The following is a 16295-nucleotide window of genomic DNA, read 5'->3' on the forward strand; positions in this document are numbered from 1 at the left end:
GGAGGAAAAAAATCTGAAGAAAGCATCTAAACCAGAAAGGAAGGACGGGTTCACATCAAGAGGCCATAAGGTCCTCAGGCAGCTACCAGACATGGGCTCTGCATTTAATGTTGAGCCTCCCAGTGGCCAAAGAGAAAAGGAAAATCAGGTTACTTTGTCCTCACTGCTCAAGAGGAAAAACACATACCAGCCTTTTTTGGGGGAGCCAGGCTTTTTACCTAGCTGTTCATGCTGAAGGAAGCCCTTCAGTAGGACTCCCCAGCACATCTAATGGGAAATCCCTCTAGCGAATAGGAATGATGGAGTTCCCAAGGCTGTTGTTCGTCACAAGGTCTCCTGATGCGGGAAGGCAGTATTACCAGGTACCAGTGTGGGAATCTATGAGGGAATCTGCAGCTAGGAGGCCTGTCAGTCTAGAACCAGAGCAGAAACACAGGCTGCAGTGGCAACTCACAGGGCCGAGTCCTGCCCACTGTCCAGAGCCTGAACTCTGCTGCAGGAACCACAGAGGGCAGCTGTGGTCTGGAGAAGTTAAGGCCTCTCTCAACTCTTACGTTCAGATTGGAATCACACTAGATTCCAAGTCTTTTGCCTCAAATTCCCAACTCCTCACCACTTCTCTTAGCACTCTACACACTGGAAGGGGGACTTCTCTGGTAGTCCAGTGGTTAAGACTTCGAGTTCCCAATGCAGGGGGTGTGGGTTCGATCCCTGGTCAGGGAACTAAGATTCCACATGCTGCTTGGCGCAGTGCGCGCGCGCGCGCGCACACACACACACACACACACACACACACACACACACACACAAGGATATGCTGGCAGGCCCAAGGAAAGTTTCCAGCACTAACCCCCTACTTTTCCCAACCATAAAACCCAACACATAATTGAGGCCCAATTATGTTGCTTGTACTTTGAGCTGATGAGCTGGTCAGGCTTTTGGAACAAACAGCCTGGTCATTTTGCATTCTGCTCTGGGAAGAACCATCCCCCTCCCCTTCCCCTCAACCAAGAGACCCCTCTGCTTGGCCACCACAGATGCCCCCAGGAAAGTGTTGGGTCAACGTGTTGTACTTACTAAGTCCCTGGGTACCCATGACGGTCCTGTGAGATAGAAACTGCTGCTAGCCCCAGGTTACATATGAGGAAATTGAAACTCAGGATCAGTAAGCAATTTACACAAAGCCCCGCAGCAAGAGTCTGTCATACGGAGTGAAGAAGAGAGAAAAATATAACGTACTAACGCATACATGTGGAGTCTAGAAAAAATGGTACAGATGTACCTATTTGCAGGGCTGGAATAGAGAGGCAAACAAATGTGTTGACAGGGGTAGGGTGGTGGGATAAACGGGCAAACAATGGAAACAGTGACAGACTATTTTCTTGGGCTCCAAAATCACTGCAGATGGTGACTGCAGCCATGAAATTAAAAGACACTTGTTCCTTGGAAGAAAAGCTATGACCAACCTAGACAGCATATTAAAAAGCAGAGACATTACTGTGCCAACAAAGGTCCATCTAGTCAAGGCTATGGTTTTTCCAGTGGTCATGTATGGATGTGAGAATTGGACTATAAAGAAAGCTGAGCGCTGAAGAATTCATGCTTTTGAACTGTTGTGTTGGAAACGACTCTTGAGAGTTCCTTGGACTGCAAGGAGATCAAACCAGTTAATCCTAAAGGAAATCAGTCTTGAATATTCATTGGAAGGGCTGAAGCTGAGGCTCCAATACTCTGGCCACCCGATGTGAAGAACTGACTCATTGGAAAAGACCCTGATGCTGGGAAAGATTGAAGGCAAGAAGAGAAGGGGACGACAGAGGATGAGATGGTTGGATGGCATCACCGACTTGATGGACATGAGTTTGAGCAAGCTCCGGGAGTTGGTGATGGACAGAGAAGTCTGGCGTGCTGCAGTCCATGAGGTGGCAAAGAGTCGGACACGACTGAGCTGAAATGACTGAACTGAGGGTGGTGGGATGAATCAGGAGATTGGGACTGACATATATACACTACCGTGTATAAAACAGATAGCTATGGGAAGCTGCTGTGTAGCACAAGGAGCCCAGCTCAGTGCTCAGTGATGACTTCCAGGGGTGGGACTGGAGGTGGGTGGGAGGTCCAAGAGGGAAGGGTATGTGTACACATATAGCTGATTGACTTTGTTGTACAGCAGACATTAACAACACTGTAAAGCAACTATACTCCAATTTAAAAGAAAAAAAAAAAGGAAGTGTGATGGAAGGCCAACTCAGGAGGTCTCCTCCCTGGACTCCTGTCTACAAACTGCAGCAAAACTACCTGGAAGACCTACACTCTAGATCCACGAGCTGACCCTGAAGACTCTGACGATGCTGGCCCGTGATGGGGCCTGAGAACGTGCAAGGTTTTGAATCTCCCAGGGGATTCTGAAGTAGGAGGCTCACGGAGCACACTTTGAGAAGCACGACGTTTGTAGGGCAGGGTAGATGCCATCTCACCGAACTGGAGTTTTCTCATAATGGGGATAATGAAAAGAAAACTCACAGCGGGCTCACAAGGAGTCAGTGAGGCCAGAACAAATGGCCACTGCAGTCCCTCGTCTTTTATTTTAGTATTTTTTATTTATTTTTAATTAATTAGTTTCCGGCTGCACTGGGTCTTCGCTGCCGTGTGGGCTTTCTCCAGGTGCAGTGAGCGGGGGTATTCTCTAGTTGTGATGCACAGGCTTCTCACAGACCAAGATTTCTTGCTGCAGAGCACAGGCTCTTAGAGCGCAAGGGCTTCAGTAGTCGTGCGCACAGGCTCAGTTGCCCCGAGCCATGTGGAATTTTTACAGACCAGGGATCGAACCCATGTCCCCTGCATTGGCAGGCAGATTCTTAACCAGTAGACCACCAGGGAAGCCCCCTCCTCATCCTTTCACAGCCCTCCAGTTTCCTGACAGCGAGGGCTTATCTGCCTACAGAAGAGGCGCATTTCTACCAAGGCGGCAGGTCCCCGTAAGCCTGGGCAGAGGCTGCTCTTGGAATCTGTCCACACAGAGGAATGCCAAAGGTCAGAGATAAGCTTTAGTCCAGGTGGCAGCTCAGCCTTGCTCAGGCCTGAGGGCATGGGGGGCGGGGAGACTTGCCAAGGGTCACAGCCAGGTGGGAGGGGCAGCCGAGGCGCCAGCTGCCCAGCCCTGGTCCAGCCCTGCCCTCCAAACTCACCAGCTGCCCAGGAGCCCCCACGCCTCTGTCGTCACACTGGGAGTCAATGCAAGCGCCACGGGACAGAAAACACCTTGAAGAAGCAGGCGAGGGGTCCCCCACACGCATTCCCATTCTGGGGATCCTGCCCCTCGCTCCCTCTGCCCCACGTCTCTCAGCCTCAAAGCGCCACGCTATCCTGAAGGCCTGCCCATCCACAATCCCTCTTGCCCTGTGGCCTTCACCAGGGCCAGTCAGTGGGGCTCGCTTGCCAGTTGGGAGTGTCAGCAAGCCAGAAGTTAAAAGCACAGACTCAGAAGGACTTCCCAGGTGGTCCGTGGCTAAGACTCCGTGCTTCCAATGCAGGGGGCCTGGGTTCGATCCCTGGTCAGAAGACTAGATTCCTACATGCTGCAACTGAAACCCAGCACTGCCAAATAAATAAAAAGCACAGACTCAGAGACCTGGGTTCAACTCCTGCCTCTGTTACTTACTGTCTGTGTGCCACTGGGACCAGCCACTTCAAATCTGCTGCCACTGCTGCTAAGTTGCTTCAGTCGTGTCCGACTCTGTGCGACCCCATAGATGGCAGCCCACCAGGCTCCCCCATCCCTGGGATTCTCCAGGCAAGAACACTGGAGTGGGTTGCCATTTCCTTCTCCAATGCATGAAAGTGAAAAGTGAAAGTGAAGTCGCTCAGTCATGTCCAACTCCTAGCGACCCCATGGACTGCAGCCCACCAGGCTCCTCCATCCATGGGATTTTCCAGGCAAGAGCACTGGAGTGGGGTGCCATTGCCTTCTCCACACTTCAAATCTAGGCACCCTGTTTTCTTTATCTGTGAAATGAGGATAATAGCACCTTGCCTCTCAGGGTAGTTACAAGAAATGAGATTAGACACGTAAATAGTAATACATGTAATAACCCACATTTACTGAAAGCTTCGCTCAAAACAACTTTGCACATGTTATCGCGGTGTTGGCACGGTGTCTGGCGCATGATCAACACTCCAGCAGATCAAAAACAAAATCAGAAAGCCCTGCAGGAAAATCCAGCCTGGCAAGAGCTGCCAGAGAAGCAGGGCTGTTTGGAAGAGCTGGGCTTCCCTGGTCCTCACCCTGGGCGCCTCTAACCTCGGCCTGTGCCAAGCAGCGAGGGTCTCACAGCCAAGCAGAGGGCGTGGGCTCAGACAGGGGCTGGGGTCACAGGCCCGTGTGGTGTGTGTGCGTGCGTGCGCGCGCGCGCTCTGGTTCCTACTCAGTGGTGTTCTGAGTGGGGTTCCTGCCTGAGCTTGCCTCTGTGTGTGTGTGCGTATGTCTGTGTGTGTATACACCCTACTGCAGGGCTTGTCCGTGCTTGAGTGTTCGCTCCGGGGTGCCATCTACAGAGGTGACTGAAGTGGGGAGGGTGTTTATGCACTCAGCTCCCTGAGCGCTGGGACACAGGGTCAGTCTTAGCGTCTGCCCTGCCCTGTGTGTGGCAGAGAGTGTCCTGTGCTGCTCAGACACCCTCCACGTCCTCTGCCCAGCGGGTTAGTCCGGTGCAGAGAAGGTCGGGCTGCCTGAAGCTGTGGCTGGTTCTCCCAGGTGGGATGAAACCTTCCCATCCAGCCTAGGGCCGGCCTGAGCCAGTGGCTTCTCCAGGGCTCCAAGATGGTGAGATGGGGGCTGGCCTGGGCGGGGGAGTGCAGCTTGGGCTTGTCAGGGCTACCTGCAGGGCCCCCACTTCCACACCCTCAGGACCGGCGCTCTCAGCCGGAAGTGATGCGGCGACAGCTCAGCCCCCAGCCTCAACTGGAGTTCCTACCCTGGGCCGTGACTCAGCCGGAAGCCTGGAGCTGTCTGGGGTGAGCCGGGAACAGGCCTCGGCCCCGTCCCCACCCCGGGGCAGTCCCCACCCTGCCAGTCAGGCGCTGTGGCAGGCCCCCGTGACTCAGAGCCCCACCCCACCTTTCCCTGCACTGTGGCTGCAGGGTGGGGGGGCCACAGCGGACGCTGACCTGGCCTCAGCAGTCTGCCCTCCACAGGCCCCAGCAGGACTGAGCCAGAAGACATCAGCTTCCTTGTGGAGTCAGAGCCCGGAAGTTGCCCCCAGCGGGCAAGGGGGGTGGGGGGGGGGGTGGGCGGCTGGCTGCCCATCAGCTTGAATCCCAAGGTCCCCAGAGAGGGGTCTGTCTGGGCCCCAGGCAAAAGAGCCCCCGCGAGAGGCTCTGCTGGAGCACCTCTTCCGCAGGGAGTCACACGGGAGGGACCCTTGGACCCACCTGCACCAGCCGGAGCACCGCCCTCCCGGCCGGGAGCGCTGACTCAGCACCGACCTGCATGTCGTGTCCTCCTTTCACACCGCCCAGCGCCGCGCAGGCCCGACGGGCTGCGGGCGGCGTGCCAACTCTGCTGTCACCAGCCCCGGTGCCAGGGCAGAGTCCCCAGACCAGACAGGGAAGGGTCACTCGTGGTGGGGGAAGGGGGCTACGGGCCGGAAGCGCTTCCTATGGACTGAAGTCACCGAGAAAGACAGAAAGAAATCGAGGGAATCCAGCCTGGAAGGGGCGGGCACACTCAGGAAAAGCCTGGCTCCTGGCTCGCTGCTGCTCCAAGCCGGCCAACTGCTCCTGCCACCCCTAGGCGGCCCCCAGCCCCTTACAGACACCCCCTCCTTCTGTTCATCTGGCCAGCACAGTCTTAACCCAGAACCTGTCATGAGCAGCCATCGTCTTGAGAGCCTGACCCCCACCTACCCCACCCAGGACCAAGGTCAGCTCCTGCAGCCCTCTGCTTAAGGGGCTGGCTGTCCCCTCTCTGCTGAGGCCCATACCCCCACTCTCCTCCTCTCAGAGCCCCCCCTTTTCTGAGGAAGCTGGGGCTTTCAGGCATAAACAGCCTCAACTTCCCACCGTTCATCCTGGTGCCCCCCATCTCCTCAGAAACCAAGTCCTGGGTCATCAACCTCCATCTCTCATCCCAGAAGCCTGTGTGCTTCCCTCCTCGCCTTCTCAGACCAACTCCTGAGAAGAGCCACCCAGAGCCGTCTGCCCTCCTTACCTCCCACTTACTCCCTGACCGGAGTCAGGCCTTAACCAGCCCCACGCTCACCGGGCCTGGGCATTGCCTCCCTGCCAAACCCCGGTGCCAAGGGGCAGGGCCTGGAGGGGGTCCCTGAGCGTCTGCCACGCTGGCCTTGGCTGGGGAGGCTGGGGGGGGGGGGGTGGGGGGGGTGGTCTCCTCATGTCTCCCTCATCCTCTTGGGTCTCATCCCTCAAGCGCTGACTCAGCACTCTAAATAAAAGGGCTGCTGCCGGGCATCCTGGCCGGGTCGCTGTGAGGTAGGAATTACCATCCGCTTTTTGCAAGGGAGAGAACCAAAGCGCACGTGAACTGACATGCCCTTAGTAATGCAGTTAGGAAGAGTGGTGGAGCTGAGATTCGAACTTGGGCCACCGGCTCCAGAGTCAGCGTTACGGATCACCTCCAGCCTCTCTAGCCTTTCTGCTCTTGAACCTTCTTGTTCCCTGGGGTTGGGCCTTTGGACCTTGGGCCACACATTCATTCTCACTGTTTCAATGTCCTGGACACTGGTGACTCCCCAGCTTCTTCATCCAGGGCAAGCCAGACCCCATGATGCGGAGACCCTCCATGGCCGCCTTCCTGCCTCCACCCTTTCCCAGACCACTCCTCGACTTGGGATCTTGTGTGTCTGTGGGGCATCGCTCAGCAGGCTGGAAAGCCAGGAGGCGCACTTCCTGTCTCCCTTTCTCTCACCATGGACATCTGGTCCACAGTCACATCCTGACAAGTCCCCTCCTCAACACCATCAAGGTGTGTTCCCCTCACCACCCCCACTACCTCAGGCCTACACCGGCCGCCCCCCTCTCTCACCTGGGCCACTGGGGCAGCTGCCAGCTGGCCCCTGCCCCCTGCCCTGCTGCTGGGAACTGTCACTGTCCTGTGACCCAAAGCCTCTGCCCCTAACCCACCAGTTCATGCCACGTCCCCCTCCCATTTCAGGAGAGCTAACTGCAACTCAGGGTCCTATTTCTCCTCCCCAGCCTTCACCCAGGCAGTCCCCCTACCTGGAATGCTCTTCCTTTTGACTAACTCCTACTCATCCTCTGAGACTCAGCCCGGTTTCACCTCCTCCAGGAGGCCTTCCTGAATCCCCGGCTGGGCAAGGGCCCTTCTCTGTGCACCCATCACTTCCTGTTCACACTTCTGGCTCTGCACTGGCCACACTGTCTGACGAGGATGGGCCTCTGGTGCCTGTCTCCCTCACCAAGCTTGGATCCTTGAGGATCAAAACTGTCTTACTGGGACTGCCCTGGTGGTCCAGTGGCTGAGAATCCGCCTTGTGATGCAGGGGACTCGGGTTTGATCCCTGGTCCGGGAAGATTCCACAGGCCGCAGGGTAACCAAGCCCATGTGCTACAACGAGACAGCCCTCATGCCACAACAAGGACCTAGCACACCAAAATAAACAAATAAATAAAAACAAAGTGGCCCTTAAAAAAAAAAAAGCTATCTTATTATTTGTATCCAGTATCTGTATCACCTGACCAGGTGAGTTCCAAGGAGTTGTTCAATAAACATTTGTTGATTGAATGAACGATTCACAGGGTCCCAAGTCCCAGTTTGGGGTGCTCTGGGCCAGGGATGGACATCAGATTCAAAAGGGGAAGTCCAGAGGTCCTGAAGCCTCACATTCTTGAGAGTATGTCTGAGGAGCACAGCCCCTCCCTGTCCCCTCCCCAAAAGCTCAGTCCTGGGATCCCAGGGTCCAGAGGGAAGCATGACAGCTGAAAGCACTGCAGAGAGGCAGGGAAGGCCACGAACTAAAAACGAGTCAGAAGACGTGAGTCCTGACTTTTATCACTGACCAGCCAGACAAGATAACCTGCCTTTTCTGGGACGGAGCCCCTTTGCAGGGCTGCTGAGAAGACAAAAAAAAAAAATGCAGTCCATGGAAGTGACAAGCTCCCAGATTAGGAGCCACCAACAATTAGGATCGGCCTTACCCATGCCTCTCCCCCACGTCCTCACCTTTGCCCCTGGCCACCTTGAAGCCCACTAAGGGGACAAGGGGGACAGATGGGGGTGCAGCTTCCTACAGGCAGGCACCCCTCTGAAGGGGTAGCTGCTGCTTTACCCAGACCCTCACTGCTCAATGGAACAAGGACCAAGTCTCAACAGGTCTTCAGAAGAGTTGGAAATCGGGACTTTTATAGAAAATTTCCTGAGTTTTAAATACCGCTGACTAAATAAAAATTTTCTAAAACACCTGGAAGCCAGACAAAGATCTATCTCCAAGCTGGCTTTAACCTGTTGCACAAACATCTGGCTGAGACATTTGCCCCAGTCTCCAGGGAACCACATTCCTGGCCAAATCTGCTCCTTGCTTGCTTGCTAAGTCACCTCAGTCATGTCTGACTCTTTGCAACCTTGTGGACTGTAGCCTGCCAGACTCCTCTGTACACAGGATTCTCCAGGCAAGAATACTGGAGTGGGTTGCCATGCCCTCCTCCAGGGGATCTTTCTGATCCAGGGATCAAATCCATGTCTCCTGCATTAGCAGGTAGGTTCTTTACCACTAGCACCACCTGGGAATCCCCTAGGAGTCTGCTGAGTGTACCCTATTTCCTGATGGCTGGGCCATCAGGGCATCAGTTGGCTCCTTTGTCCAATCCAAGCAGTGACCTCAGTAGTTTTTTCACACAACACACAACCTATTACTTATTCAAGGACCACATCAGAAGCTGCTCTTCCAATCCTAAGCACCCAGGGATGGGGGAGTGGGCTTACAAGTCCTAAGGAGCGGACAAAGGAAAGAGTGACAGACATGTCCTGAGTCCAGCTTTTTCTCCAGGCCCCGAACCATCCCCCGCTTCCATGTTGGGAGATGAAGGTGCAGGTGTATCCAGCTGTGGCCCAAGTTACGCAACCTCAGAGTTTTTTTTTTTTTGCTGGGCTGGCACACGGGCATTTCAACACCCAGACAAATATGGGTTATTCAGAGGGCAGAGTGGAAGCAGCGAGGGGCAGGAAGGAGGGAGAGGTGTGGTCCAGCCCCAGGCAGACCAGGTTTTGGGGCAGAGGAGGACTTTGAAAGAGCTGAACCAGGAGCACTTGAAAAGTGGACTGAGTTAAGCAGGACCCTGCGGGATGGCCTCCGATCAGCCCTAGGGTGGTGGTGGGGGGAGGTGTGTGGAAAGGATGGACTTGCTTGTTCTCCTACTCCCGGGGAAAGCAGGAGGTCTGCACTATTTCATTCCTGGGCCAGATCATCTCAGCAGCAAGCAGAGGGCCTGCAGACAGCCAGCGCTCAGACTATATCGACCAAACTGATGCAAATAACCTCACCCAGCAAGGCGGGCAGAGATTGCCACCACAGAGAACAGAAGCTGCTACCTCTTACTGAGGATGGAGCATGTGCCAGGCACCAGGCCAAACACTTTACATACATTATTTCACGTAATCCTCTCAGAACCAAGAGAGGTGGGTCCTGCTATTATCATTCCCATCTTGTCAATGTGGAATCAGGCCTGCGGAAGGCAGGCGCTGGCCCCAGCTTGTGCAGTCAGTTGGCCCCACAGTTACAGCTCGGCGCTGAGGGGCCACGGAGATGCCAGCCCACCAGACAGAGCTGAAGACAAATGTTCACCTTCAAGTTGAGGCCACCTCAAGGAGGGAGGCCAGGAACCAGCCAGGAAAAAAAACTTTGAAAGCAGCTTCGGGAATTTCCTGGTGGTGCAGTGGTTAGGACTCTATGTGCTCATTGCTGAGGGCCTGGGTTCGATTCCTGGTCAGGGAACTAAGGGTCCCAGAAGCCAAGTGGCCTGGCCAAAAAGAAAGCAAGCAAGCTGCTTGCATGGGACTTCTCAGGGCAGCCATGACCTCGGGTGCCCGCTTGAGGTCAGAGGACAAACAGCTGATTCAGGCCAATGCCATGTCCTCTCTGCTCAATGGGGTTTTGTTAACTGAAGTTTGCAGACTTATGGGTTTCTGTGCAATCTAGATTGGAAACACTGTGTCCAGAGTTTTCCAGCCAGGCACTTCTGAGGCTGCTGGGGGGGTGGGGGGGATTCATAGCTCCTTTAATTGCCCAAATAAGGGGACCCAATGTGACTTTCACAAGCAGAGGAGCAGGTTGTTTTGTTTCTGCCCACATGGCCAGGCTGGACGGCACTGCACACCCGCGGCCCTGTTTCCAGTCTGCATCTCTCCTGTTCCTGACCACTGCAAAGCCTCTCCTGACCACACAGTCTCTGATGCAACAGAACCAAGTTTCCACACTTTTCTTTGAAGCATTCCTTTCACACGGACAAGAGACTTCCTCTCGAGGCCTCTGCGGCCCGAGCGGACCCTGGAGCCCCCAGTCCTCCTCCCCCACCTCCTGTTCACGGGGTGAGACAAGTGGGGCACCCCCTTCTAATGGCCCCAGGCATTTGCTGCTGATCAACAGCAATGAGGGCTCCACACAGAGGGCGCAGACGCAGACTTCTAAGGATTTTGCTTTAAACCACACACAGGCCATTCGCCCTAGGCACCCCGGGCCTTTGGGGAGTTTCGGTAGGAATTCAGAATAGGAGGGCAGGTGGCAGGAAGAAGGGTCTGTTCTCCATGAGGGAGGGGCCTGGGGCTCCAAGTCCAACATCCCATGGTCACCACAGGCCTGCCCAGCATGGGCTCACTGCCAGGAATATCTAATGAGCCCCCAGGGATGAGACAGGAAACCGCTTCAGGCCACGCTCTGAGGGTGCACCCGCTCAGTCCCCAGGGCATTCCCCTCTGGGGCTCCCCGCAGCTGGGACCTGCATGTAGACTGCAGCGGGGCAGTGGGGATTCAGGACCTGGAGCGAAGCCAGGGAGATGAACACTCTGGGTGCAGTGCAGCTCAGCAAAGTGTGGATACTCACACTCACGCGCTCAGGTGCTGCTAAACGATGCCAGGGCTTTGGTGGGACTGCCCTGGTGGCCCGGGGGCTAAGACTGCATGCTCCCAATGCTGGGGATCTGGGTTCCCTACCTGGTCAGGGAACTAGATCCCACAAGCTACAACTAAAGACCCTGCATGCCACAACAAAGACTGAAGACCCCGCATACTGCAACTGAGACCTGGTGCAGCCTATTAAATAAACTAATTAAAAGAAAAAGAGGACCCCTGTGCATAGACCCAGCTTCAAGCACACAGTGGAAAACCTCTTTCTCGAGGCTCCACAGCTTGGAAAGCAGAGTCTATGAACGGCATCTCAGGCCCTCGGCCCCTCAGCTGGCCGCCTCTGTGCCTCACCAAACACGCGTGCCTGCACAGTCCTCACAGGTGAGCCTGAGTGTCTTCTTTTAGGGGGGTTAGGATTTTACCACACGACTTGTGGGAGTACACAGACATCCACACCACAGCACCAAACTGACCTGTGCAAGGGGTGCTGGCGTGTGACACAAGCCTGCACTACGGCCTGGCCACTGTGCCGGACGTGTGGAAGTGGGCCAGGCCTTCAGTGTGGGTAGTTAACAACCAAGTGTTCCAGCCGCTCTCAGGAAGCAGGCCCTCTCAGTTCCTCCTCACAGCTCCCCTCTCTGCCTTGCCTTCCCTCTCTGTCTGTCATCCTATGAGTGGTCCCCGGCCAGCTTCAGAGGTGGACACAATACCTGCTACAGTTGACATAGCCCCTGAGCCAGCCCAGCTTTCCCAGGGCCAGAAGTAGCCCATCAGAGCCTTTGCGCCCCTCCTCATCTCACCATCTCGCAAAGCTGAGAGAGTTTGAGGGCAAAGGGAGTGGTAGCCTCAAGAGTGAGAGCAGTGAGGCAGCGGGCCTGGATCCGGATACACCTGTGAGCCTCAGTCACCCAGCTGGAGCGTTCAACGAACTGTGGTCAAACTAACGCCCTAGCACTGCCGCCCCCCACCTCGGGGGCAGAATCACCCAGGCTCTGGGCAGGATGCGTCGAAGCCCATGCTGACGCGTGGCAATCAATAATACTATACATAGCTAACACTGATGGAGCAGGTTTTATGTACCAAGCCCTATCCTAAGGACTTTTCAAACAGAAGCTGATTTAATCCTCTCAATTCTGAGGTGGGTGTTATCATTATCCCTGTTTTACAAATGAGGAAATGAAGCCCCAAAGAGGTTAAGCAGCTTGCTCAAGGTCACACGGTTACCTAGTGGCAGAGGCAGGATTTGAACTCAGGGCATCATCTCAGTACTATCCTGCAATGTTTCAGACAGGGTTTCCCCAGTGGTCCGGACTGACTTTAAGGATCGATTCTGCTCCTCTTTCTTATTGTAAATGGAATGCTTTAAAAAAAAATTTTTTTTTTTTTTTTGGCCACACTGAAAGGCATGTGGGATCTTACTTCCCTGACCAGGGATCGAACCCGCCCCCGCCCCCACGCGCATTGGAAACTCTGAGTCTTACCCACTGGACAACCAGGGAAGTCCCAGTAAATGAAATGCTTTTACAAGTGGAGACGCTGTAAAAACAAGGAAGCCTGGTACAGTTTTGATTTGTAAACTCTATTTTATACATCCTTTATCCGAATTCACTCAGTATGACAACCAACAAGTTGAACAGGTTGGAGAAACAACATCTGTTGGGCACCTATATATGTTGCCTAGTCTCATGAAATCTCCAAGATAGCCTCGCAAAAACCCCAATAACAGTGCCCATTTTATGGATGAGCAAACAGGGGCATGGGAAGAAATGGCAGTAGCAGAAATGGGATTGGAATCCAGGTGCCTCTGATTTCAAAGAGTTGGAACAGCAACCAGACGAAAGGGGAAGTAAGGATCGCGAAGAATGGAGGGCGCCACAGAAGCAGATGTGAGCACCAGACAGGGGACCTGGCCAAGGAGGATGGTGCTCCCGGGTGACTCCGGGGAGGGGGTCCTACGGTGGCTTCCAGGCCCTGGGGGTATCCCACCACGTCTGGGCAGGGGGTGCAAGCTGAGCCAGCCCGCTAGAATGAAGAGGCGGAGGGAGAATGCAGCACCCGCCGCGGTTCCCGAGTCCTGCTCTGACTTGCTGTAACACCAGAACCCTAGTGTTTACCGGACTGCATCAAGGGCCCCTCTACCCCAAGCCGCCCTCCGGGGGCGGCACCGCGGCTGACTCTGGTCAGCATCAAAGACAAGCAGATGTACAGGCGGACCAGCGGGCAGCCAGCACCGGGGGTGGGCGACATGGGGGCAGCGTCACCGCCGAAAGGGCGCCGTACCAGGGGGCGAAGGAGGGGCCCAAAGACCCCCTCCCTGCCCATTAAAAGAATGGAAGAAAGAGACCTGCGGCTCCACAGCTCCCCTCTCCTCTCTCCCTCCCGGCAGCGTGCTGGAAGGAGGAGGGCTCCTCATGGACCCCAAGCCTCCGACAGACCCCCTCCCCTTCCCTCTCCTTTGTCACCACCACCTCCGCCAGAGCCACCTCTCCGGCCCCCTCCCCTCCTCCAGACCCCCGCCCGCGTCCTCCGCGGGGTCGCCCAGCACTCACCGAGAGGCAGGCTGATCCGAGGGGTGAGCGCCCGAGAGGGACACGGCGGTAGCAGCAGCAGCAGCAGCAGCGGCGGCAGCGGCAGCGGCAGCGCGCCCAGTGGGGCGGACGCTCGGCTCCCCCGGCCCATCGCGGCGCGCCGGACTCGGACCGCGGGGAGCGACGGCGTCCTCCGGACTCGGCTCAGGTGGCTCTCCGGCACTCGCGGGCGGCAGCCCCGCCCCGAAGTCCGGCCCCGGAGTGGATCGACCGCCCCCGCCTCCGGACCTGGGGGCTGGAGCGGGGTGGGAAGTGGGGTCACGTGGGCTGCGCGCACGCTCGCCCCGCCGCCCGCCCCCTCCCCGGCACTGCGGTCCTCCGCCAGCGCCGCTCGACCGAAGCTCGCCCGCGAGCACGGCAGGGAGGGGCCCAAGGAGGAAGTTGAGCGGTTGGTCCAGCCCCTCCCGGCTCAGCTCCCGGCCCGACCCGTCCCTTTCCCCTTCCTCCTTCCTGGGCGCTGGAGGCTCCAGGGGCGCCAGCGGGAGTGCACCTAGCTCGGTGCGCACCAGGCAGGAGCCGAGCCAGGCTATTAGCAGCAGCAGAGGCCGCGGGAGCGCGGGGGCGCGGAGGAAAGCAGACCCCTGGTTCCCCGCCCCTACCTCTCAGACCCTCCCACCGCCGCCCCGGCCCCTTCCGGCTCCTCGGGGACCCTCAGCGCGTTTGTTTGGGAAAACGTATGGTTCTCTCCACTGTGAGCGCGTGTCTTCTCCCTTTATCTCTGCCGTCCCCCTCCCCCCTGCGCCCTCCCCCTCCAGTGCTCCTGGCACCCACATGTCGGTAACCAAATGAACTCCGCCGAGCTGCTGCGGACTCCGGGGCTAGCTGCTTCTGCACCTAATTTTTGCATGGGTCAGTCCACTTTAGGTCTTGGCTGAGGGTTCACTCCAGGCTTGACACTTAATCTAGATGCCCGCGTGGTCATCCACGCTTGGAATTCTGTCCACACGAAGCCAGACTTCGGATGGGGGGAATCCGGGCAAAATTAGCTTAAGTGGGATAATAGGATTTAATGTACTGCTAAGGACGTGAGACTTTCTCCACAACTGCACGTGGCCTGGCAGCGGATAGTACTCCCTAAGGCTGGAATCCCAGAGGCACCCCCCCCACACACCCCCACCCCGGTCCTCCTGCGTCCCCAGGGGTGGAGTTCAGTAGTGCTGAGACCAGGGGTTTCAAACTGCGCACAGGATCCCTTAAGTAGATCCTGAAAGCAAGTTAGTGAATCCCTATCAACATTAAAAACAAAGAAACTGAATGGAAGATACCCAAGTGCAATGATCATAGAAAAGATAAGGAAAATTTAGGAAGCCCAGTTCAGCTTTTCTCAAGTGAGCTCTGGATCACGTGCATGCATCGTGTGGTGCTGTTGCTTGGGTCATGTCTGACTCTGCCACACCATGGACTGTAGCCCACCAGGCCCTTCTGTCCATGGGATTCTCCAGGCAAGAATACTGGAGTGGGTTGCCATGCCCTCCTCCAGGGGATCTTCCCAACTCAGGGATCAAACCCGTGTCTCTTATGTCTCCTGCACTGGCAGGAGGGTTCTTTACTAATAGCACCACCCGGGAAGCCCTTGCACAGGATCACAGTAAAATGTAATTCTTCCTGTAGTCCAAGTCAAAAGGACTTGGAAAACCTCTGCCAGTCATTTCCATGGCAGTAGGGACAGTTTCTCCAGGAATTAGCCGCGGTGGCTGGAAAGTTCCTCTTCACCCCCAGCCCACAATGAGCTTTCTCAGAGCCAGCACCATTGGCTCTCGCCCTACTCCCAGGGCCTCCCACAGGGTGACTGACAAGAGGTGGGCACAGTGCTCACATGGTCCCAGATCTCCTCACGCACAGCCAAGCTTCCATGATCTCTGTATCTCCACCTTCTAGACTGGTGGCACCCTTTTTAAAGGGTCGTCCAGCACTGGACACAGAATTCCACCTGGCACGTGGCCAGCAACATCTACCCACAGTTCTAGCATTGCCCAGGCCTGGGAATGCAGTATCAATGGTGTCAAAACATCTTTAGTCAGTGACGTCCATGCTTCTATCTGTAGCTAGGTGTGTGCTCAGTCAGTCATGTTGGACTCTTTGTGACCCCATAAACTGTAGCCCATCAGGCTCCTCTGTCTATGGGATTTTCCCCAGCAAGAATACTGGAGTGGGTTGCCGTTTCCTCCTCCAGGGGATCTTCTCAACCCAGGGATCGAACCTGAGCCTCCTGCATTGGCAAGTGGATGCTTTACCACTGTGCCACCCGAGAAGCCCTGTACCTAGGACCTTTGTCCTAAATTCCAAATGGCCTTGACATTTCTACAAGGCTGTCTTATCTGATAGGTATCTGAAATTCAATGTGGTTCCAGAACATGCTCCATCAGTGTGAGCCTCTCCATCCCATTTAATGGCAAGTCTGTCTTTGAATTGCTCAGATTAAAAACCTTAATTCCTTTCTCTTCTCTTGCTCCTCATACTCAATCCACTAGCAAATCTATAATCTGACCACTTACCACCTCCTGGGGTCCCAGTTACTGCCCGCTTCTCGTGTCCGACTCTTTGTGACCCCATTGACTGTAGCCCACCAGGTTTCTCTGTCTGTAGAGTTTTCCAGGCAAGACTACTGGAC

At 55.7% G+C, this 16295-nt stretch overlaps 1 protein-coding gene across 2 annotated transcripts in view; it reads right to left on the minus strand.

Moving 5' to 3' along the window:
• Nucleotides 1-16295, minus strand: part of SEMA4B (semaphorin 4B) — a 48380-nt gene that overhangs the window by 13411 nt on the left and 18674 nt on the right. For both annotated transcript variants that reach the window (XM_044933224.1, XM_044933225.1), the window contains exon 2: nucleotides 13646-13919. In XM_044933224.1, coding sequence (XP_044789159.1) covers nucleotides 13646-13919 — 274 coding nt within the window. The remainder of the gene's footprint in view (nucleotides 1-13645; nucleotides 13920-16295) is intronic.

Source organism: Bubalus bubalis, chromosome 20, assembly GCF_019923935.1.
Source record: "Bubalus bubalis isolate 160015118507 breed Murrah chromosome 20, NDDB_SH_1, whole genome shotgun sequence".
In the NCBI taxonomy this organism is placed as follows: Eukaryota; Metazoa; Chordata; class Mammalia; order Artiodactyla; family Bovidae; genus Bubalus; species Bubalus bubalis.